Source organism: Biomphalaria glabrata, chromosome 7 (genome assembly GCF_947242115.1).
Source record: "Biomphalaria glabrata chromosome 7, xgBioGlab47.1, whole genome shotgun sequence".
In the NCBI taxonomy this organism is placed as follows: domain Eukaryota; kingdom Metazoa; phylum Mollusca; class Gastropoda; family Planorbidae; genus Biomphalaria; species Biomphalaria glabrata.
In genome coordinates, this window is record NC_074717.1 from 18,886,260 (window position 1) to 18,911,760 (window position 25,501).

The 25,501-nt window shown below is 35.2% G+C and overlaps 3 protein-coding genes across 3 annotated transcripts; 1 reads left to right on the plus strand and 2 right to left on the minus strand.

Annotated features, from left to right (window-relative positions):
- Nucleotides 1-915: 915 nt before the first annotated feature.
- On the minus strand, nucleotides 916-9,092 carry LOC129927348 (clumping factor A-like). The gene is made up of 3 exons (XM_056035944.1): nucleotides 9,053-9,092; nucleotides 7,958-8,245; nucleotides 916-1,385 (listed from the first exon to the last, which is right to left on the minus strand). The coding sequence occupies exons 1-3, from the start codon at nucleotides 9,090-9,092 to the stop codon at nucleotides 916-918; spliced, it is 798 nt and encodes a 265-aa protein (XP_055891919.1).
- Nucleotides 9,093-10,383: 1,291 nt separating this feature from the next.
- On the plus strand, nucleotides 10,384-11,643 carry LOC129927349 (uncharacterized). The gene has a single exon (XM_056035945.1). The coding sequence runs from the start codon at nucleotides 10,384-10,386 to the stop codon at nucleotides 11,641-11,643; it is 1,260 nt and encodes a 419-aa protein (XP_055891920.1).
- A 12,227-nt stretch (nucleotides 11,644-23,870) lies between these two features.
- Nucleotides 23,871-25,013, minus strand: LOC106060482 (uncharacterized). The gene has a single exon (XM_013218385.2). It carries the CDS (start codon nucleotides 25,011-25,013, stop codon nucleotides 23,871-23,873), a length of 1,143 nt encoding a protein of 380 aa, XP_013073839.2.
- Nucleotides 25,014-25,501: the final 488 nt, after the last annotated feature.

The window sequence follows — 25,501 nt, forward strand, 5'->3', positions numbered from 1 at the left end:
AGGTGGGTGTGTCGGTGCGTAGATTATGGTATTAGCACCAATGTTTATTAAGTGCACATTTTTTGAACGCACTTTCTTTGTTGCCTTGCTGCTTGTAGGCTTATGGAGCGGTTTTGTTATGCTGGTGTAACGTTTGTTGAAATTCTTCTGTGTTCCCCTGTTTAGGGTGAGTATCTAAGGCATGACTGCATTTCGCAATTGTTTCGATGCCATAGTATACTAGACCTTTTGTTAGTTTGTCTTTACTATTTGTTTCTACAGGGAGTTAGTTATGGGATTATCAAGATTTACATTGGAGTTTGTTATCGGCAGTGTGACAGTGTTGAACGTGTGGCGTTGTGGGATAGCAAGGTGCAGAACTATTGTTTAATTGCTATAACCACAATATTCGAATATTTTAGATTCAATGTCATTACTCCATCAATTGTCATTATTAATTTTATTCATGTCATTAAACAGTTACATTGTTAACAGTGAGTCAATTATTTATTGTAAGCACGAAGGTGCCTGTTGAATGTCAAGGTCCCGTGCAAACGAGCTAAGGCTTTAACATAAACCTGACAGGGTGTTTGTGTGAAAAGTGTGTGATTGAGTGTTTGTGTGTTATGTGAGTGTGTGTATGTTTATGTGTGGCAATGCCTACATATAATGAGGCTTGTAGATGTAATGTAATGTTGGTTAGTGTATCTGCTTGTATTTGAAATCATAAAAGAGTTTCTTAGAGTATGAAATGGAACTTGCACCGATTTTAAAAAAATGATCTAAAGGTCTGGCCGTGGGTTAAAGAGGTTGTCATGAGGCCATCACAACGACCAATCGCATTTACTAATGTCAGGTAATTCGAGATTCAAACCCTAGACATCGGATACGGGAATCAAGCTTTTACCACTCATCCAATGGGAGCCCGATGAACTTTTACCTTTTTTTCTTTATTTCATCAGCGCTATCAGTGTCTTCATTTGCGTCGTATGGCCGCTTTATTTCATCAGCACTATCAGTGTCTTCATTTGCATCGTATGGGCGCTTTATTTCATCAGCACTATCAGTGTCTTCATTTGCGTCGTATGGGCGCTTTATTTCATCAGCACTATCAGTATCTTCATTTGCGTCGTATGGGCGCTTTATTTCATCAGCACTATCAGTGTCTTCATTTGCGTCGTATAGGCGCTTTATTTCATCAGCACTATCAGTATCTTCATTTGCGTCGTATGGGCGCTTTATTTCATCAGCGCTATCAGTGTCTTCATTTGCGTCGTATAGGTGCTTTATTTCATCAGCGCTATCAGTATCTTCATTTGCGTCGTATGGGCGCTTTATTTCATCATCACTATCAGTGTCTTCATTTGCGTCGTATAGGTGCTTTATTTCATCAGCACTATCAGTGTCTTCATTTGTGATGGTTTGTGTAACAAACTTCCCAGCATTCCTCGCGTCCAACAGCTGTCCAAAGCAGACGATCAAGACGGAAGCCGGTTCTTTTCTTACGTCATCCAGTCAGTCTTTCTCTAGACGATCTTTTGTTCATGCTCTCTTCACTGTACCTTGAAGGATGACTTTTGATAGTGAATCATGTCTTACAATAGAACTAAACCAGCTGTTATTTTGTCTCTTAACAGTTATGAAAAATGAAGCGTTAATTCTTTTTGCCAACTAGAGTGTTTGTAAAAAAATGTTTTACATGTTTCGGATGTTCCTTCAGATTTGAAGATAGTTTACTTCCTAGTCCAATCCTCCCGCAGGACGACGGGGGATGGGAGCGGGCAGGGTTTGAACCCTCGACCGTCGATAAATCCGAAGGACAGTCCAGTGCACGACCAGGCAACCAACAGAGTGTTAACTTGTAAAGGTACAAACTCGTTTGTTTACTTTGTCTGATATCTGATAGCCAGCAGTTTTCTGGAGCAATTACTTCTCAGAAGCTCGAAGTTTTCTTTCAGTCTCAGCGTTCTTTGTTTAACGTCATTCACATGTCACAAGGAACAGAAACACATTCAAAACAAACACAATTTTTAAAAAGGCGTATCTTAGAGAAAGAACCGCTAATTACTGCCATTTATCTTTAAATCTTTTCCGCTGTACAAAACAAAATTAATTAAATATAACTAATTTATTAACTAATTGGTTAATTTTTTGATTGATTCGTGTATTGTCATCGACTATTACTAATTATGCAAAATTTTAACTTGATCCGAGAATGGAAAGAGGGGAAGAAAACGTGTCCAAATTATTATAAGGGGATTAAATCCATATATACATCCACATCTCTCATTTAGCAGCGTTTATTCCACATATTTCGATATGAAATAAATTAATTAATCACCGATAGTTAATCAACTAATTGTGTTTTTTTTATTGATTCGTGTCTTGCCATGTACATTAAATAATTGTGCAATGTTTCAAATTGATCCGAGATATAAAATTAAAAAAAAACATGTTTAAACTTTTTACCAGAGAGACAGACAGAGTGAGTTGGTATTAGCTTAATACAGATAATATGACAATTCCTCATTTATACATCTTTTCGGCCTTTATAAGAGGTATTATTTTGCTCTTAATAAGTTATAAGATAGATTTTAACAAATTGTTACTCCGCCCTTCCGCTATAGATCCAGACTTAGAAGACAGTACGAAAATCGATCCTGAGCGTCTATTTATTAACGGCCCCCGAAAGGGGAAAAGACGCTATTAGTTTTGTGTGTAATGTCTGTCCGTCCGTCCCGTTTAGATCTCGTAAACTAGAAAAGATAGTGAAAATCTGACACCATAATATTTTAGTCCATTCAAAATTCTGATGCAATGGGCTATTTTTTTTCTTTTCTCGAAGCGAAAAATCTAATTTTTTAAATCACTTATACAAGCGCGAAGCAGATTTTTCATAAAAATACATCACTTTTACAACTATTCACTATTAATAGTAACAAACACGGGAGGCTCTTTATAAATTAGGATGACTATTTACCATATTTTAAAGATATTTATGCAAATGGTTTTATATTTTTTGTGAAAATAGTTTTTTTTTTTATTACATTTGTATTGCTAAGTTATGCAAGTTCTTCATACTAACTACTACATTTAGACAAAAAAAAGTTTTCTTCTTTTTTAAAGAAAAAATCTATTTAATATGCATATAAGTTGGACATAATTTAAAACAACAATTAATAAGTAGTTTTTCATATTATCGCGCGAACTGCTGTGCGCGTCGTGACGTAGTACACTTAATTTTTTTTTTACGGCAATGTTTTTCTTTTATTTTTGAGGATTTGAATAAGAGATTGACCCTTTACTAAACACTTAGATCAATTACATATTCATTATAAGACATCAGTTAGGCCAGGTTCACATTTAACTTCACATTCTCTTTCACCTATCCTTTGGTCTGCTGGGGCACCACACAAGATCTGTCAACCCTTTTTCTCCATTCTTCTCTGTCATTTGTCTTTGATAGAATTTCATTCGGATGTTCTTTCTGCAAATAAAGAAACCTGTTTTTTTTCCTGCCTGGGTTGACGACTTCGGCGGCCGATTTTGAGTTTGTGTTTCCACACAATCTTTCTCCGTAACCTTGTTTATTTAACTCTTTAAAGAAAACAGCAGGAATACCCGGTATGTTTGAAGATAAAGATTGTCTAGAGAAAATTTAATTGTAGAACATTTTCGAGAAAATGATAACAGTCAAATTAGAATTTTTTAAACTGTGTGGCCAGTTTTGTAGTGATTCTTTTCACAAAGATATACATCAACTGTCAAATTTCAAGGAAAATATTTAATGCCATTTTCGAAAACCGTGTACAAGCACTTACACCCAGGCTTTTGTTTATTGCTTATTTGTTGTTGTTTTTTGACCCGATGAAGTATTTGCAAGCTGAGAATACGAATTATATATATATATATATATTAAAGATACAAACAAAAATGTTAAATGTATAACTTGTTACAAATATAATTTGTTAAAAATATAACATTTTACAAACAAAACATGCCAACGTCCAAAGACCTGTTTGTATCATCATTGTATGTCTGTGTGTGTCAATGTGTTTGCTGGTTGTATGCTTCTATATTTATCAGTGGTTGCGTGTGTATGTAGCTGTAAGTGGTGATTATATATTGCTCTGGTGCTGTATGTGTGTGTAAATGTAGTAGTATATTTGTTTGTGGGTCTATGTGTTTGCAACTGTGGTTGGTTGCTGTATATTTGTCTGTAGGTTTATGTCAGTGCCTGAACATATAGCAAGGTCTGAATCAAATTAACTAAAATGATTGATTTATCACAGACCTATCTATCTCAACTCTTCAACTCATCGAGCTCAATTAGATCTGTCTGGGAGCTAAATAAGCCCCCCTACAAATTTCTCCTCAACAATATCATAACAATCTAATCACAAAACAACTTCTGGAATTTCTCGATTTTTTTTACCCTGACCTAGAAAATCTAAAAAAAATGTTTCTCTCTTAAGAACCTAGTTACTGACAACGTATTATTTCAATTGAGTCACCACACTTGTATACTAATAGATTGAGATACTTGAAGTGTATTTTTAACATTGTCTTATTTCTTATAATCTTATGGGAAAGTCTTGAAGGTATTCACAGTTTTATGACATTAGCCATACCATGAAGTTAAAAAGAATGCCACAAAAAGATCTGTATAAATTAATTAATGGGAAGCCCATAGATAGTACTTAGCAGAGTTTTAAAGAGAATTAATATTAAAACAATGCAGTGGCTCCCGACTCCAGGATATAAGTTTTAATTTTTCTAGAAAAGAAAAAGGAGAAATTTAAGACCGTTTTGTCCACAGTCTTTGTATGAATTCAACATTGTCTGGAAGAGATAGCTAAGTGTAAAGTGTAGAACATATGTAGATCTCAACGAATTCCATTGTAGACATTTCTATTTCAACAAATAATTTCAATAGAAATAAAATTACATTATATTCAACTTAAAATACAAAGATTACAAAGAGAGTTTCTGTTATCACACAAAATTGGAGGAGGCCCCCGTTAAATTCATCCAAGGACCAGGAATATTTAAGATTGTTTCGATCATTTTAAGTAATAACATTTCAGAAAATCATTTTAAACAAGAAACAGGGAAATACGTCATCGACTATAAGACTTTTCTAACGCTTCTGGAATAAGGTTTTGAAATAGACATATGCATGGGCGTAGCCCGATTTTTTTTTCGGGGGGGGGGGGGGGGTTGGGGGGGAGATTCTGGTATTGAAAGCCAACAAAATGAGGTATGCATTATCTTGCAATTAAAAAGTTTTGTTTCAAAAACCAAATGTTCTATTCTCACTGACTTAGACCCTCTCGCGCCGTTCGGCGCTTTTTCCGGCAAGCTGTTTCCGCAAAAAATCTGTCACTGGCAATGTCTGAAGCCTCTTCCCACCTGCTTTGAGGACCTCAATGAAAGTGTGGCGCCAAGTTGTACTAGGATGTCATCGCAACTCATATTATGCGTAATTCATTTTGTCGGAGAACATGTCCCGCAAAACTTCATGCGACGCTCTGTCACAACCTTACTAAGGGTTCGACATATGTTTTCTTTGATTTAGACCCGATCTCTATAACTGACTCCTAAAATCTGTCTTAGCCATCTTTGTTGAGCCACATTTAGTGTTTTTCAATTTCGGCAGATGACTATTCACACTTTATTAATGGAGCCCAGCCACTGGTAGAAATTCGTAACCTCTCTTGACTACGCTCTTGGAATTACATGCCTGTATTTCGCTTTAAATTTTATATCGAAAAGGAAAGTTTTAACGTCAAAATCATCTGTTGAGGGGTTTTAAACTAAAAAAATCTCTGGAGTTTTTTTTTTTAATTCAAACTCCCATTTAGCTACGGTTATAGAATTTGGTGATTGTAGTTTGCTTTAAAATAATATTGAAGAGAGACATTTTCAACTCAAAACGCTCTGTAGGGGAATTTTAAACTCAAAACCATCTGAAGGGGTTTTAAATTAAAAAAAAAAGCCATCTGGAGGAGGGGGATTTAAACTCATAACCCATCATTAGCTTAGCTACACTCAAAGAATTTTAGTGTGTAATTTGCTTTTTTTATATTGAAGAAGTATTTTTTAGCATCAAAACCCTCTGAAGGGGGATTGAAACTCAAACCCCCCTTTGGCCACGCTCATAGCATTTTGAGTGCGTAATTTGCTTTTTTTTTAATATTGAAGAGGTATTTTTTGCAAAATCCCTGGTAGGGGGTTTTAAACTCAAAACCCCTGTAGAGGGTTTTAAACTCAAAACCCCTGTAGGGGGTTTCAAACTCAAAACCCCTGGTAGGGGGTTTTAAACTCAAATCCCCCTGGTAGAGGGATTTTTATCTCAAAACCCCCTGATAGGTTTTTTTTTGACTAATTACCCTCTGATAGGGGGTTTTAAACTAATAACTCAAAACAAAACCCCCTAGGCTGTGCTGTGGTAAGTGATGATTTAGTATTAAAATCTCAGCTAAAATAAACAAAATGAAAGCAAAAAATCAGTCACTGAATTCCGTCCCCCCCCCCCCCCCCGGCTACGTCCATGGACATATGACGTAAAAAGATAATATTGGTTTCGCTGTAATCTCTACATCAAGCTATACACAACTCTGTGTGTATAGCTTGATAATCTTTGTTCTATTCTATTAATGAAAACATTTTGTTGAAGTAAGCTAACCAAGGTATGTTTCTTTGTTTAAAACACATTTATTTAGATCTAGACTAGAATACGTATATGTCTTAATTTACAAGTTAAATTTTAAAAGTACTTGACCGATTTTATCAGGAGTACTACATCTAATTAAGTCTAGTGCCACCGGCCTCTATTTAGACCAATTTAGATTGTTGTCAAGTATATAATAAGGATGTGTTGAAACTGCGCGCTATAAAAGTAGTTCTTTTTTATTCTAACTAACAATTAAAGTGAAGTTCGTATCAAAATTCTATTTTTTTAAACATTTGAATACGCATTTCAATTCAATGAGGTAGTCAATATATGGACAATATATTTTAAAATGAGCCATTGTGATGTTAGATGTAATTTTGTTTGTTCCAATGTACGAATCTATGAATGAAGCCTGAGTTACTAATGAAGACGTCTGTGACCTTTTTAAGAAAAAACTTACCTCCCCTGTAGTTTTTCATTTAAAAGTGGTGTATTGTTATGATTAAAATGCTTGCATAGTTTATTTTAGAAAATTAAATGTTTCGCTATCAGAAAAAAAAAAGTAGCCTTTGCATCAGAACTTCGAAAGATCATGATGTCAGATTTTTAGTATCTTTTCTAGTTTACGAGTTCTAAACGGGATGGACGGACAGACAAACAGACCACACAAATCTAATAGCAGTTATTCCCCTTTAGGGGGCCGCTAAAAAGACTAACATCCTTAGTAAATACATGTTGTAATTTATAGACTTATCATATATTATTAACAGATTGAATCCGCCTAAAATAACATTATATATTTATTGTGAACACCAGGTAGCCTACCTCTTACTCTTAAATATCTTTACACTCATCATTATTATAAACATTGTATATAGATAAAACGTATTATAAATAGTTTTCATGCCTTAAATACATATAGTAACGCCAATAGTGAGACTTGGTACTTTGCTATGTCTACCTATGACAATATCTGGTAGAGCTGTATCTGTCACAATAGCTGATAGGTCTCTGGAGAAAGAACTTGGGGAACTAAAATTAATTCAATATTTAAAACTCAGATAATTGCAATTATAAATAGGATGCCACTTACTCAAGAAAAAAAAAATTGGAACTAAGACGTTAAATCTCAAGGGAACAAAGTGCGAGAGTTCTGAAACACAACAGAAGTGCTCAGTGGACTGTGGGATGTGTGGTAGCCTAACAAGGGGTCTCAAGTTGTGTTTGCAGAGTAGCAGATGTTCCCTCTACATGATGTTCACGAAAGAGATGAAACCACAGCCCACTGAGATTTGAGCTTGCCTTGTCTAGAAAGAGATGAAACCACAGCGCACTGAGCTTTGAGCTTGCCTTGTCCAGAAGGAGATGAAACCACAGCGCACTGTGCTTTGAGCTTGCCTTGTCCAGAAAGAGATGAAACCACAGCACACTGAGCTTTGAGCTTGCCTTGTCCAGAAAGAGATGAAACCACAGCGCACTGTGCTTTGAGCTTGCCTTGTCCAGAAAGAGATGAAACCACAGCACACTGAGCTTTGAGCTTGCCTTGTCCAGAAAGAGATGAAACCACAGCACACTGAGCTTTGAGCTTGCCTTGTCCAGAAAGAGATGAAACCACAGGTCACTGAGCTTTAAGCTTGCCTTGTCCAGAAAGAGATGAAACCACAGCACAATGAGCTTTGAGCTTGCCTTGTCCAGAAAGAGATGAAACCACAGCGCACTGAGCTTTGAGCTTGCCTTGTCCAGAAAGAGATGAAACCACAGCGCACTAAGCTTTGAGCTTGCCTTGTCCAGAAAGAGATGAAACCACAGCGCATTGAGCTTTGAGCTTGCCATGTCATGAAAGAGATGAAACCACAGCGCACTTAGCTTGCCATGTCATGAAAGAGATGAAACTACAGCGCACTCAGCTCAAAATGTCGCAAAAAAAAAAGAGGTATATACAAAAATAGGAAAAATAGCAACATTTATTTGTACAATAACGATTGTATCTTGTGCTGCTATCTACTCTATTTTACATTTCATTTATCTAGTCAGACTATCTATTCTATTTTAAATTAAATGTATCCAGAGCTGATAGCCAGTGAGGTCTCTTGGGGGTGTTGACACCTACCAGGGGATGAAACCCAAGTGAAAAAAGAAAGCACTTTTCGCTACAGCATACAATTTTAAAATGACCTTATCTAGATAACTAAACATAGTTATGCACATTTAAAATGATTTTGATCTATATACATTTTTTGTGTGCAAATGTACGATTGTGCAGTATGCTTACCTAGCCAGGGGGGCGTTTTTTAAGGGCGCAAAATTGGTTGTATTATTAGTCATTCCATACTTGAATAGCCTATTTATCAAGAACATGATGCTAAATGGGTAAACATAAGGAAATTGGAGGATCACCAAAAGTGATAAAACTCCATTTGAGCTTGGCATTCACCATCGTGAGAAAATAGTGGAAAATTTGTAAGAGTAACATCAACATAACATTTGTTGCTAACAGTGCTGCAGTAGAGTAATTGTTGTGAAAATGAAAGTTGTGCACTGAATATGAAAGAAAAATCCCAGCCTTTGAGAATAAATGCTACAGAAAACCGATTGGTATCAGATGTCAAAAAAAAAGAAAAGAGTTAGTACTTTTACAAGTCAGCACTCTGGATGGCAAAAAGGAGGAACTCCTCAATACTGTGAATAGACGAAAGATGAGCTGGCTTGGCCATATTGTAAGATATACAAATACAGTGTATGAAGAACGATTAATTAAAGCGTCGTCCAAAATTAAAGCTTGCAGAATAACGTAAAAGACTGGACCGGCCTCTCCCTTGATACATTTGCTGATCGGGAAGTGAGGAGACATCAGGTAAAGCGAAATGTCACAGCATCTCTACGTCGATGATGATGATGAAAATTAATCACGTGAGACGCGGCATTTTTCACGATTTCTTAAAAATTAAATGATAAGATGACGTAACGTCCTTCATCTTTGAAGTAAAACCTTTGCACCAAAGTCGAATTGAAAGATTGAAGAAGACGATTCGTTGCGTCTTGACCAACGCAATTCTTGAGTCTACAACCGACGGACCAGTAAACGTAACATCGTTCTGTTGACATCATGTTCAAACAAAACTGAAATACCCTCCCCCCCCCCTTTTAACAAGACGTTTTGCTGAACGCCAGGCATCCGACTACAAACGTAGATGCCTCTATTGCTATTAAGTAACGAACAATCCCGCCCCCATCTTCATTGTATTGACCTGCAATCTTCTTACTAGGATAAATAGTCTGTTGCAGACGCCAGTAGAAAGATTTTTTGAAAATTCAGAAAAAACATTTGGCTTCCTGGGCTTTAAGCCACGGAGCCCGCTTGGGGTAACTTACAGTGCTTCCCCCTCCCCAACAGAGCGAGGGAGGAGCGAACGTAATATTTGTGGGTATAGTTGGGAGTATGAAGTAAACACTGTTTGAAACATTACTCAAATGTAAAACCGTTTCCATTTCAATGTAATAGCTATAGATAAATTGTTACATAGCAACACACTTTTGAAATACTCGACACAATTTTACAACTGTGCAACAATCATTGAATTTAAATAATTAACTCCCTGTATTATCTGTCAATAATAATAGTAAACCAACGTTGTTGTTTTTTTTCTGGGGAGGGTGATGATAGACACCCTGAGCTAAGCACCCTGAGCGACACCGACCCTAATGACGCCACTTTTGCTATCTATTCCATGTTATTTCACAATACGAAGAACACTAGAAACTATTGTAAAGCAGACTCTGAACTGGAGGCCAGATGGGAAGTGAAATGTTGGAAGACCAAAAAAAACATAGGGAAGATCAGTGGAACAAGAATCAAAGACATCATAATGGACATAGACCAAACTGGAACAAGAAGCAAAGACATCATAATGGACATAGACCAAACTGGAACAAGAAGCAAAGACAGCATGATGGACATAGACCCAATTGGAACAAGAAACAAAAACAACATGATGGACATAGACCAAACTGGAACAAGAAGCAAAGACAGCATGATGGACATAGACCCAATTGGAACAAGAATCAAAGACAGCATGATGGACATAGACCCAATTGGAACAAGAAGCAAAGACAGCATGATGGACATAGACCCAATTGGAACAAGAAACAAAGACAGCATGATGGACATAGACCCAATTGGAACAAGAATCAAAGACAGCATGATGGACATAGACCCAATTGGAACAAGAAGCAAAGACAGCATGATGGACATAGACCCAATTGGAACAAGAAGCAAAGACAGCATGATGGACATAGACCCAATTGGAACAAGAATCAAAGACAGCATGATGGACATAGACCCAATTGGAACAAGAAGCAAAGACAGCATGATGGACATAGACCCAATTGGAACAAGAAGCAAAGACAGCATGATGGACATAGACCCAATTGGAACAAGAAGCAAAGACAGCATGATGGACATAGACCCAATTGGAACAAGAATCAAAGACATCATAATGGACATAGACCAAACTGGAACAAGAAACAAAAACGACATGATGGACATAGACCAAACTGGAACAAGAAACAAAAACGACATGATGGACATAGACCAAACTGGAACAAGAAACAAAGACAGCATGATGGACATAGACCCAATTGGAACAAGAAACAAAGACAGCATGATGGACATAGACCCAATTGGAACAAGAAGCAAAGACAGCATGATGGACATAGACCCAATTGGAACAAGAAACAAAGACAGCATGATGGACATAGACCCAATTGGAACAAGAAGCAAAGACAGCATGATGGACATAGACCAAACTGGAACAAGAAACAAAAACAACATGATGGACATAGACCCAATTGGAACTAGAAACAAAGACGACATGATGGACATAGACCCAATTGGACCAATAAACAAAGACGACATGATGGACATAGACCCAATTGGAATAAGAAACAAAGACGACATAATAGACATAGACCTAATTGCGGTAAGTTGACCAGAATAATATTATATGTCCTAATAAAGTTGTGGCTCCTACTGGGAGTCAATAGAAGTCAATCTCAATATTTGACATATCAAACTCGTAAATCCACGTAAAAGCTTCGGATGGCTGATTTTTTTTTCTTAGCTCTCAACTCGGCCCTGCTTTTACAAATCTGATATCATCTCACTCTGTCTGTCTGGGTTTGAAGATGTTTTTTTCTACCATTTCTTATTCTCGGATCAAGTTAAAACTTTTCACAATTATTCATTGATAAGACATAAATCAATAAAAAAATCAAATAGTTAATTAGTTATTGGTGATTAATTATTTTGATTGAAAACGAAATAAGGGGAGTAAATGCTACTTAATGAGAGATGTGGATGTATATATAGATTTAATCCCCTTATTACGTTTTACAATTTTTTTCTCCCACTTCCTATTCTCGGATGAATTTGAAATTTTGCATATTTTTTCAAAGACGATGACTATGAATCAATCCAAAATTGACCCAATAAGTTAATCAATTAGTATTTAATAATACATCTTATATATAACAGAAAGGGAGCGAATCCCTGTCATTTTCAGATAAATGGCAGTAATTATCTGTTCTTTCCCTTAGATAGAGATTTTTTACTTTTTTTTTCTATGAATATTTTTTTCTTATGATCGAAGGCACTCTATGAGCTAATGTTGGAAAGCGAGCACACACACAGACACCTAATCAAGGTCTTAACTATGCCCACTCCGTACACTAACCACGTGATCTGAAAGCCATCTGTATGGATTAGTTTATTTGTTTCTAGTTCCATCCTGGAGGTGGACATAATGCCAGACATAATATATCAGGAGTAGTGCTGCAGTAACAAACAATGTTATGTTGAAAGGTAGCAGTGCTATAAACAATGTTATGTTGAAAGGTAGCAGTGCTATAAACAATGTTATGTTGAAAGGTAGCAGTGCTATAAACAATGTTATGTTGAAAGGTAGCAATGCTATAAACGATGTTATGTTGAAAGATAGCAGTGCTATAAACAATGTTATGTTGAAAGATAGCAGTGCTATAAACAATGTTATGTTGAAAGATATAGCAGTGCTATAAACGATGCCATGTTGAAAGATAGCAGTGCTATAAACAATGTTATGTTGAAAGGTAGCAGTGCTATATACGATGCTATGTTGAAAGGTAGCAGTGCTACAAGAAGTGAGGCTCATATCTACACCATAGATACAAGATTTGGTTTTCTATTGCCGTAACGGGAAGGGGGGGGGGAGTCTCCTGATCATACATTGCCGATCCCTCGATAAATCGGGTCTAAGTACTAGCCATGATCTTTACTATTTTACTTGGACGACCATCTGAGCCATTAATTTAAGGGTTAGAGAAAAAAAGACTGGACTAGTGGATACTGGGCAATAGGGTCAGGTTGGAAACCTTGAGAACCTAGGCTAAGTTAAAAGTACTTAATAAGTATTTTTTTCATATTTAAAAGTCAATTTTTCAATTAAGGGGTGTCCAAAGTTGTTGTTTATCTTGGGGCCATTTCCTCACACTCGTCATAGGAGCTGAAACCGTTAAAAGACGTCTAGTCAAATAACTATGGAGGGTCGAAGAGCGTTGTGTCATAGGCACGATGTGGCCCTCTTGCCGTAGTTAGGACATCACTGATCTACTTCATATGGATTGTTATCTTCTTTGTTGATATTGCTATGTTTATGTGTGTGTGTAGTTGTAGTATTTTAGCACTTGTATTTTTGTGTTCCATACCGAGATGGAACGTCTGTGAGACACACAGGTTCTATCACTTTGAATTTCTACTGAGACAAGGAGGACGACATAGACTCTATCTCTCTTTATGTAGATTGAGACCTAAAGGTTATCTCTATCTCTCTCACTCTCTATGAATATATATATACATATATACACACACATATATATATATATATACATATAATTGTATATATATAAATAATTCTGCTTAACGTTATATATTATAATTGTTATGTAAACAAAATATTATACTTTAATCAAGATCATACGATAACAGAATTTTTTTTTGCGTAAATATTAGTGTGTGGGGAGGGGGGTTGGCAGGAAAATGTTTTGTTAATTTATCTATTTTCTATGGCAAACTAGAGTGGAGTTATCGACACAAGTAAAAATGCTACTATCCTCCTAAAAAAATGTGAACAATCAGAAATGTCTTTGTATTTGTTATGTATATTTTGAGTTCAAATACTTACTCTCAATACGAAATATTTTCAATATATTTTAGCCTGCATCCTAAAGCTCAACGCAACTTCCGTTCCATAGGTTTGAGAAGAGTAGAGATTATATTGTGTTTACACTAAGTCTGAGAAGAGTAGAGATTATATTGTGTTTACACTAAGTCTGAGAAGAGTAGAGATTATATTGTGTTTACACTAAGTCTGAGAAGAGTAGAGATTATATTGTGTTTACACTAAGTCTGAGAAGAGTAGAGATTATATTGTGTTTACACTAAGTCTGAGAAGAGTAGAGATTATATTGTGTTTACACTAAGTCTGAGAAGAGTAGAGATTATATTGTGTTTACACTAAGTCTGAGAAGAGTAGAGATTATATTGTGTTTACACTAAGTCTGAGAAGAGTAGAGATTATATTGTGTTTACACTAAGTCTGAGAAGAGTAGAGATTATATTGTGTTTACACTAAGTCTGAGAAGAGTAGAGATTATATTGTGTTTACACTAAGTCTGAGAAGAGTAGAGATTATATTGTGTTTACACTAAGTCTGAGAAGAGTAGAGATTATATTGTGTTTACACTAAGTCTGAGAAGAGTAGAGATTATATTGTGTTTACACTAAGTCTGAGAAAAGTAGAGATTATATTGTGTTTACACTAAGTCTGAGAAGAGTAGAGATTATATTGTGTTTACACTAAGTCTGAGAAGAGTAGAGATTATATTGTGTTTACACTAAGTCTGAGAAGAGTAGAGATTATATTGTGTTTACACTAAGTCTGAGAAGAGTAGAGATTATATTGTGTTTACACTAAGTCTGAGAAGAGTAGAGATTATATTGTGTTTACACTAAGTCTGAGAAGAGTAGAGATTATATTGTGTTTACACTAAGTCTGAGAAGAGTAGAGATTATATTGTGTTTACACTAAGTCTGAGAAGAGTAGAGATTATATTGTGTTTACACTAAGGCCAAACACTGCGGATGTACATGTCTATTTGAAAAGAGAAGGGAATGGTGACGTCAGGATATCGGGGGAGCGAGAGATGCAGATGGAGGGAGATATGAAGAAGAAATACGGAAGGAAGAGAGCAAAGATGAGAATAAGGAAGAGTCAGATGTTAGGTGAGATAGAGTTAAAACACTTCCTCGGAACAGTTTCTCAGACCTTGTTAAATATCTTTCCGAACGTCACGTTGAGTCTCATCAGGTTCTGTAACTTGGAATAGTTAGGCAACTCGGATTACTAAATATCTATCATTGTCTCCAGGGCTCTCATTAGTAACATTATTATATTACGCTGACCTCCTGTGAGCTGTATCTGTCACTTTCATCAGTTCGCAAAGGTTATCTGTCTTTTCATCTGTCATTTTCTAAATCCAGACAGCTAGATTATAGTATAGAAACTATTCAAGTATGTACAATGACAAGTTGCGCGTTATATCAAAGCCTAAAATAGTTCGATGTAGTGGATGTTTGTCTGAGTAACATTAGAAAAGTCTAACAGTGCTAGATGAAGCATAATTCAAGGTCATAGCTTAATTCATCACTTTTGAAATATTCTTACGAATGTACGAATAGTAAGCGTTTCTGCCAATACCTTGACAACACATGGTGTGGCCCCCGTAAGAGGTAAAAGGGCCTGCAGAGTGAGCTGATTAGATACAAGGTATTCTTGTAGCTGTCTGGGAGTCAAATGGTTGAAATGGTTTTAAAATTTTAAAATTTTGTTTTACTTTGGTTATGATTGATTAATAAAACAGTTGTCGGTATGAGATTATTCTAGATCTAGTTCAAGGTCTTTAATAAACATGAATCAATACGTATTAATTTTCGTTTTATTTAAATGGGTCAAACCCTAATTAACCCAATATAGTCACTAGACGCCTCTATTAAAGCCAGTATTGGTTCATTTTGATTATGCTCAAAGATTAATGTAGATCCCATTTCCTAACTAATTAAATTGAAATTACATTATTTTTCAACTCTATAGATCTAGAATACAGGGAATGTGCATGCCTTTTTCTTGTTTTTTTTATTGACAGAAGGAAATGTCGCAATGAAAGATTCTAGGTTTGCATTATTCGCTACTATATAATAAGACTAGTCTTCGAGTCCAAAGATTAATGAGGAATGCAGTATTTCCCGTGCCTACGCAGCCCCAGCTGTGACCTATATATTTTAACACATCCAGGGAAAACATAACCATTGTCCGCCGGTGGTCGATTAAGATGTTGTTTTCGCCGTCTGCGTCTGTCCTCGTCAGCTGATTTTCTTTAGGTCTCAAATGTGTATTCAGCGGCCCTGTGAGTGACATCCACCTGTTTCGTTCTGAAGCCGCATGCAACCAGGCCAAAATGCAACCAGGCCAAAATGCCGAAATTGGAATACATACCTTAAATGAGCAAATACCCGTGCCGCGCTACAGTTGAAACTCACTAATATAGAGCATGCATAAATACTTCTTAGGCCCATCCAATATGTAGCCCTCTCGTCTGCCTGCATTTATAAGTACCCCAAGACACACTTAATACAGACACTACTTTTAAAAACTCCTTTTGGCCCTTGTATATCCAGAGGAGCAGCCAGAATTACAATAACAACGCATAACTTTTTGTCCTTCTCCCATATAGAGCTCTATGTTCTAACCACCAACGTTAAAGTTAGCATCACCTTTTTGGTTTGTGCTCCTAGCCGTAGATACTTTTTTAAACCTGTACATTATAGAAGCACTGATAGATAAGTTATTGAAGCTGAACTCTTCCTGCAGAACTGTTGGAGAGTAGAAACTTCACTATTCGCAACTTAGTCCATTCTTTCCATATTTAGTTTTAGTGAGTCCGTCTTAGATCTAGAGACGCAACTTTTTTTTTAGAACAACCTGTCTTGACAAAACCGTAATATACATAGCCTCTTTACCAAAAATAAACAAACAAACAGACAAACAATAAATCAAAAACACACAACCACAACACAGCCGTACATTTTTAATAGGTCTCATATGTACTGTGATAATTCTTAGGATTTTTACCTTTATTTTTTTATTTTATTTTTGTAGTATAGGGCCCTATTTGTAGATCTAGATCTAGTCGTTTTAATATCGCGCTACACATTATCATTAAATACATTATTTAAATTTCAAAATGTAGTAATTTTCTCCACACACATACACACTTTCATACAAATGTTTTATGTTCTGAGTAAAAACAATTTGATAATTACACTGATCTAAGGATAATTCCTCATATTCTATCTCATAAATATCTAGATCTAGAGGAGAATTACATTTAAGATCTAGATCTGTGTAGAAGTAATCATAATAAAAAACAAGATTACAAAGAGAGTTTGTGTTGTCACACAAACTCAGAGGCGGCCCCCGTTTGATCCCTGTCGGATTTGCCTATTCGCAAGGAATATTCAACACGTGATTGTCAAAAGTAATAATGCTTCAAAGATTCATTTGCCATTGTAAAAAAATGTTTTTTTTTCTTGTTTTACATGTTTCGGATGTTCCTTCAAAGTTAAAGATAATTAACTTCCTTGTTCAAACCTCGCGCTGGACCGTGGGGATGGCAGCGAGCAGGGTATGAACCCGGGACCATCGAGATATACAGTCCAACACGCTAACGGACATTAGTCTACAATTGAAATTCTGTATCATGATCTAGTCTATAATTCTAGATCTATAATATACAATGATTTTAATTAGAATATAAATATAGATCTAGTTTTAAAAAAATCTAGATATACTGTAAAAAATCTAGATCTAGTTTTAAAAAATCTAGATTAGATCTAAATCAAGCTATTATGTCTTATTTAAATATTAGAATTAAAGCCGCATTTTTTTGGTTTTTGTCTGTCATTCTGTCTGTCCGTCATGTTAATCTAAAATAAAAAAAAAATAAAAGCTAATGAAACATGTATTGACCTTTAATTTTCTTCCGAAACATCACAATAGTTTTAAGTATCTATAATAGATTGTTCCGGATGTTTGTATGTACAGTAAGAAAAAAAGAGAATTCAGTTATTTGACATAAATTTGTTTTAAGATGAAAATAAGGAACAATTTGATATTGATAGGTAAACTATAGTGACGTATTGTCCAAGAATATAAGTGTAATATATACAAGTCAATTATGCGATTTCAAACATTCATTTGACATATTTTTTTTTATTAAAAAAATATCCGGAACAACTTAATAGTTAATAAAATATAACTCAGATTTTCAATTAGCATTTATATTCTATTTACTTTTAAAAACCAGAAAAACAAATAATTGATCATGTGTTTTTGTAATGTTTAAGCACGGAATTTAAATGTAATAATAATAATAATAATAATAATAATAATTTTATTTATAAAGCGCTGTTAACAAACAAAATGTAGGCTCAAGGCGCTGTAACAACATTACAAACATAAACACAACTGCTGAAATAACAGTTAATCTAAAAAAGTTTTAAACAAGTAGGTCTTAATGTTCTTCTTAAAAGTGGTATAGCATGTTGTCTGTCTGAGATCAATGGGGAGTGAGTTCCAAACCTTTGGTCCGTGAACTGAAAAAGCACGCAGACCTAATATAAGTAATCTAATATAAGTTAGAAGTCATTTATTTATTTTTCACAAAAGCATCCGGAACAATGTATTGTAAAAACTTAAAATTATTGCGATGTTTCGGAAGGAACATTAAAGGCTAACTAAGATTTTCATTAACTTTTAGTGTTTTTTTTTTTTATAAACGTGACGGACAGACCAACTAACAGACAAAACGCACAAAATTAGCCTCTTTTTTTCTGATGGGGTTTAAACAACAAGTAGATTAAATCTGATTATTTAAACATTTTTAAAGAACTAATTCAGGTCTGGACTTATCGCGACGTCAAGTTACTACACGAAAGTCGCTGCATAAGAAGTCCATTAAAAAAAATGTGCGTGATATTTACATACAAAGTGCATTCGTAGCCTTTATTAACAAACATAAATGTTTTCTTTTAATTATAGCAGCTAGTTGACCAGAAATAACATCTTTAGCTAATATTTATATTTGTTGTAAACATTTCTTGTATATTTCATACATATATTTGACTTTGTGATACTGAAAACACACAAAAAATTGTCTTTCTTTCTTAACATACTGTAATATTATCTCACTTACATTTATGTATTGTTTTAGAATTGGTGTATTTTTATGAAAAAATCGCTTCCATGATTAATTTTATAAACTAAGCGGTTTGCTTTTAGAAAAAAAAAGTAGCCGTTGCACCTAAACTTTGCAAGCCGCATCGCATGGTGAAATAATATTTTTCATATCTCTTCTAGTTTTCAAGATCTGAGTGTGACAGACGGACAGACGGACATTTTGCACAAACCTAATAGCGGCTTTTCCCCTTAAGGGGGCCGCTAAAAAAGAACTGGAAAAAAGATAGTTACCCATCAAAATAGTGTTAATAAGTGCTTAAAGAGGAAGTTATTCTAATAGTGTACTTTAGAAATTTAAATGTAGGCTTTAAAAACATATTGGGTCTAAATTCTGAAGAAAAAAATCGTTGTCGGTAAATTCAACCGATGCGATTTCGATCGTGAAAATGGCTTAGTTGTTTTATACCTGAAAAGTAATAACTGGTTTAATTTTTTAGTATTTTATATTCCAGGACCAAGAATTTTATACAGTAGATTGGGCTAAACCCAACAAAGGTTAGGGTTAGGGTTAGGGTTAGAATTTGCGATCTATAGGGTAGATGATGTAAAGGTTATCTGTTTATAAGACTACGATTATCGAGGGCGTCATGTGGCCAGCACAACGACCAGCCACCTTTATTTTCCCCAACTAATGTTAGGTACCAATTAGAGCTGGGTGGTCCTAAAGAGTCAGTTTTCATCAGGATGAGAACCAGAGACAACCTGGTTAGGGAGCCAAGCGCTTTACCAATAGGCCACCGGACCCCCATATAGATCCATAATAGAAGAAACATTGATTGTTTTTGGAAAAAATGTTGTAATAAAATTATATTGGGTCTGGTCATACATCTTAAATATTAATATGTACATTCGATGTGTATTCTTTGACTTCTTCTTTTAAAACTAAAATAAACATTTTCGATTAACTGTTAGTGACTTACGCACCAGAAAACATAAATATAATATCCATTTATTTTTTAACAGTGTTTTGACAATCGACATGCATAAATATTACAAATCTACATATATATATATATCTTTCTTTGTTACAATTGTTTTCCATACATTTATGTAGTGTTGTAATAGTGGTGTTTTATTTTAATTAAAAAAAAATAATTTAAAAACAAAAACGTTTCGCTTTCAAAAACAACAAAAAGGATACCATGCTCCTAAACTTAGCAAGCCACAAAAAGTGCTGAAATCAGATGCTCAAAACCTTTTCTAGATTTTGAGATCTAAACGCAACTTACAAACAGACGGACAGACAACACAAAACTAATTTCGGCTTTTCCTCTTACCGATGCCGCAAAAAATACTTGCAATATCAAAAAGCAAAATCACTAAAAATAAAAAAAAAAAAATGACTATAACTTTGATACTAACAATAATAACACTTGTCATATTGCAGAAATTCAGATAAACAATCAAGCCATAGAACAGATACAAGAATATAAATATCTAGGAACAAACATCAACAACAAACTGAAATAAGGTAAATACTGTTAGTAAATACTAACCCTAACCCTAAAACCTCTGCACAAAATTTCACCAGCGACGTTTCTATCTCAGAAAGGTAAGAAAATTTAACATCAACAAAACAATTATTAAACTTTTTTATACAGCAACCATCAGCAGTCTAATTAACTTTGCCATCACTTGCTGGTATGATGATACTTCACTGGCACAAAGACTTAGACTAAATAGACTAATTAAAAAAGCATCGAATATCACTCGAATACAGCTACCATCTCTTGAAGAGCTTTTTCATGAAAGATGCCTTTCCAAAACACTCTCGATTCTTGCAGCCTGCACCCATTAAACCACTGTTATACCAGATCTGAACGAAGTGGTCTCCTTTCCATTAGGACTAAAACTAAAAGATTTAAAAAAAATTCCTTTATGCCACTTTCGGTCAGAGTGTTACAAGATCATATGTCGTCATCGAGAAGTACATTCATAAAGCGCTGGTTGTGAATGTGAATGTGTTTCGTGAGTGAATGTTGTTCCAATTTTTCATCTATATTGTTATTGTACAGTAGTTACGCTGATGTTAACTGTTTCAAGTGGAAGGACAACTCCCTTAAGAAGATCTACTTCCAGATATTAGTTTCGTTTGTTTCTGATGTTCTTTAGGCTCAAATGTTCCACAGGCCGCTGGAGGATTGCCGTCGAGATTAGAGTTCCATGATTGTATTTTCGAATAGGCTGTTATTTTATGTTTTAATACTTAAAACTGTTGTCACTGATTCGTGGTTTTATATTAATTCAACAACAAAAAGATAAAGTTTTTTTTCATTTAATTTTAAATCTTTTTCAGGAAATAAAAAAAAAAATATCTAGAATTTTAAAAGATATAACAGTAGCGTGATGAATACAAACTAACTAAACACTGTTTATGAAGATATATTAAAAAACGTATTGACTTTTAAAAAAATCCAATCTTGATACGCGACCTTTTTTTAGAGGAACTTCCGTGTAACTAAGACAACATATTAGTATTAGTTTTGTGTTAGAGGAACTTCTGTGTAACTTAGACAACATATTAGTATTAGTTTTGTGTTAGAGGAACTTCCGTGTAACTTAGACAACATATTAGTATTAGTTATGTGTTAGAGGAACTTCTGTGTAACTTAGACAACATATTAATATTAGTTATGTGTTAGAGGAACTTCCGTGTAACTTAGACAACATATTAGTATTAGTTTTGTGTTAGAGGAACTTCCGTGTAACTTAGACAACATATTAGTATTAGTTATGTGTTAGAGGAGCTTCTGTGTAACTTAGACAACATATTAATATTAGTTATGTGTTAGAGGAACTTCCGTGTAACTTAGACAACATATTAGTATTAGTTTTGTGTTAGAGGAACTTCCGTGTAACTTAGACAACATATTAGTATTAGTTATGTGTTAGAGGAACTTCTGTGTAACTTAGACAACATATTAATATTAGTTATGTGTTAGAGGAACTTCCGTGTAACTTAGACAACATATTAGTATTAGTTTTGTGTTAGAAAACACGGAACTTCATTGCCAAGCAACTCTGTTTACACCAGGGACAGGTAAATCTGTAAATGTGTCTTGAGCTAGTGGAAACAACACAACTAGAGTTATGATTCCTAGGCGCCAAAGAAATTTGAACATAATACTCAGACTGGGATTTTTAACTTTGAGATCTTTAGGGCGCATCTGAGTCCACTCAGCTCTAACATTAGTTAGGGAAAAGTAAAGGCGGTTGGTCATTGTGATGGCCACTTGACACCCTCGTTAACCGTGGGTCACTGAAAAAGATGACCTCTACATCCTCTGCCCCAGAGATGGCAAGGTCTGAAAGGGAAACTTTACTTATTGTTTGTTACTGACATCTCGCCTGCTAGCAAGTTCTCCACTGAGTACAACGAGGGCATGTCTGACTAGAAACCAAGAGAGATGGAGTAGCCTAGAATGGCCTAGATCTAACTTGCAGACGAGATAGCACGGGAGAAAGTGGAGGCTACTCCGATCACAAAGAAAAAAAAGAAATGACCGAGAGAGCTGTCCAAATAGATTACCTGACAATGATAAAGAGGGTGTTGATGACGTCACCGCCAAATAGGCGGAAACCTAAAGCACATGTGGCGGCAGATAGATATCTCATTGCTAAACTAACGGAAAGATAAAGTTGAATTTTGTTAAGTAAATTCAATATTATATTATAAAATATATTGAAACTATATATATATGTCGTGCTAAGACACGGTTTTGATAGATTCGTATTGATTGCTGCAATTCGCGAAAAACCATTAGCTTTCTATTAAACCTATGACTTACAGACTTACAAAAGACAAAATGCTTACATAGATATGGCTTATTATTCGTATAATTTTAACATTTGAATGGTATGTTACTTTTACATTAAAAAGATTGGATATTTGAATGCTCACAATTTATTGACAAAGTTTCGCATCTTATTTTTTTTTTTATCACTGAGTTTTATTTTCTTATCCAAACATTCGGATATTTCAATGTCTAACTAATTTTCTACGCCCATAGTATTAACATATATGGAAGTAATCTCATCATACTTGGACAACAACAACAACAACAACAAAAGAACGTTGTAATTGGATTTAAAATATATTATTGAAACATATGTAGAAATTTGAAAAACATTTGTGAGAAAAGTGAAATTAATTGTAATAAAAAGATGGATTTCATAAAATATTCAAACAAGAAATATGTCTGTTCCGTTCACTGACGTGAATCTGTTCAGTACGGTTTTGGCCTATAACATTCCACCAGTTTGAAGTATTTTAAACTATAGACAAAGCAAGTTCTAAAACATTACCTACCATATAGTGTTTGGATATCTATCAATCCGCAAATAAAGGCAATGTAGTTGTTAACATCATATTATATATCATTATAGTTTTATATTTGTTTGAATTATAACTAGATTCTCAATATAAAAGTATTAATTATTTGTAGTAGAAATATTCGGGGATGGGAAGGGTGAAGTGACTTCCTGAGTGTTTCAAAAAGTATATAAATGAATAAAAAGAAATAATGTTCCATTCACTCGTTAGTTTTCAAAGTGAACACATTTTCTAATGTATATTGATTTGTCACATAGGATGCTGTAGACACACTTATCACAAAATTATAAAAATCATTGGTTGTTAATGTTATTTAACAAAATGTGTACTCTTTAAGAATTCGCCAATGAAATAGCAAATAAATGTGAATTAACATCCTGTAAGTAGACACAATGCACATTATAACTTTGTATCCGTCCAACAATAGGAAACAAAATCCCATATATTTCATAGAATCCATATTTTTCCAAATGGTGCTCCGAAGATAAAGATTTTATGTTTCATTCTGTTTATTGACATCAGGTAGGAAAGTCTGAAAACCTCTGCTATGAAAATGTTTGAGAGAGTTGGACAGTCCACTGTTGTTGTCCTTTAGAACCAGGCTGTTGATTCTGTAGTTCCCGAAGAACATGTCGTGGAAACTTTTCTTATACTTGGAACTCATTTGGTAGTAGAGAATGGCGTTCACGCTAGAGTTAATGCCCGTGAACAGGAAGCCAAACGACCAGACGACATGAAAGATGTTACAGTAGCCTCCTAAAATGCTGAACTCCGGCTCAAAAAATGAAACTAACGAGAAAATAATGCACGGAGTTGAACACACGATGGATATAACAGCGATGATCAGGACCATGTTTACTGCTTTCTTCCTGTTGGTCACCAGTTCCGGTTTGTCTGGTTTGATACAGTTCTTAGTGGGGCATTTGTTCTCTTGCCTGAGCTTGCAGACTAAGATGGTGGTGAAAAGAATGATTAGAATGTAGGAGAACGTTCCCAGAATGGCGTTCAGGACGAAGCCAAGGCCTTCAATGTCTTTTCTGTTCGGGTAAAAGACCAGGCCGAGAACACTTTGGTTCCTAATGGGATGATGCTTCCAGGAAATATAGGAGGAAGCATACTCTGGGACAGTAGAGAGGAAGATAAAGATGTAGATGAAAACGATGGTGACCAGGGTCCGCTTAGGAGTGATGATGTGTTTGACCTTTAGAGGAGAGATGATGCAGAGGCAGCGCTCGGCGGTGATGTAGGAGGTGATGAAGCTGGTGATGCGGGCGAAGCAGAAGGACGGCCAGCCTCCGGTCAGGTATTGAATCTCCCTGGAGATGAACGGCACGTCCGAGTTCTCGAACAAAGGATTCATGCAGAGGCTGAACCAGAAGAGGGTGACCAGGCTGCAGACGTCGGAAATGGCCAGCGAGAAGAAGCTGATGTTCATGGTGGTACGGAGACCTTGCTTGAAGAAGATGGCCATGTTCACCACGTTGGAGACTATCCCGAAAATGGAGACTCCTCCGCACAGGAACACATAGGTCACGACCTCTATGATCACTCTCTCGTGATCACTGAGATCTTTAATGTCTGGGATATTGGTCTTGTTATAAAATCCACTTCTTTCAGACCTTTGTACGTAACTCATGTCAGGTCAGCATTAATTGCTTTACTGTAACAACACTTCTAGAGGTCTCTCCGTCATGACGTCATCAAACAGAACAAGCCAAAAGTTGGCGTTGGCTTTGTTAGACATAAAAACTCTAATTTAATTTAATCATTTTGCTGTATTTTATATTATAATGACCATATTTTAGCGTATTAAAAAGCTTGCAAAAAGTAATTAGCATCCATTACTTTGTAACGTCTACGAAAAGATATTTTAATCTTTTAAAATTTTAGCCATATTCAATAGTTGTATTGAATATTTGATAAATAAATGTAACAGATCAACGTACAGATAACAAGCAAAGAGAGGTAACTGTTAAGGAATGAATCAAGTGTTACCTCTCCTTGTCTTTTATATTTGAACTAGATGGCGCTGGGAGCACGTGGCGTGGGATGGTGCGGCATTCTTCACGTGTATTGATTTCTCCTACTTTCTGTTTTGTCTTGTGCCAGGGAATGACCAATGGT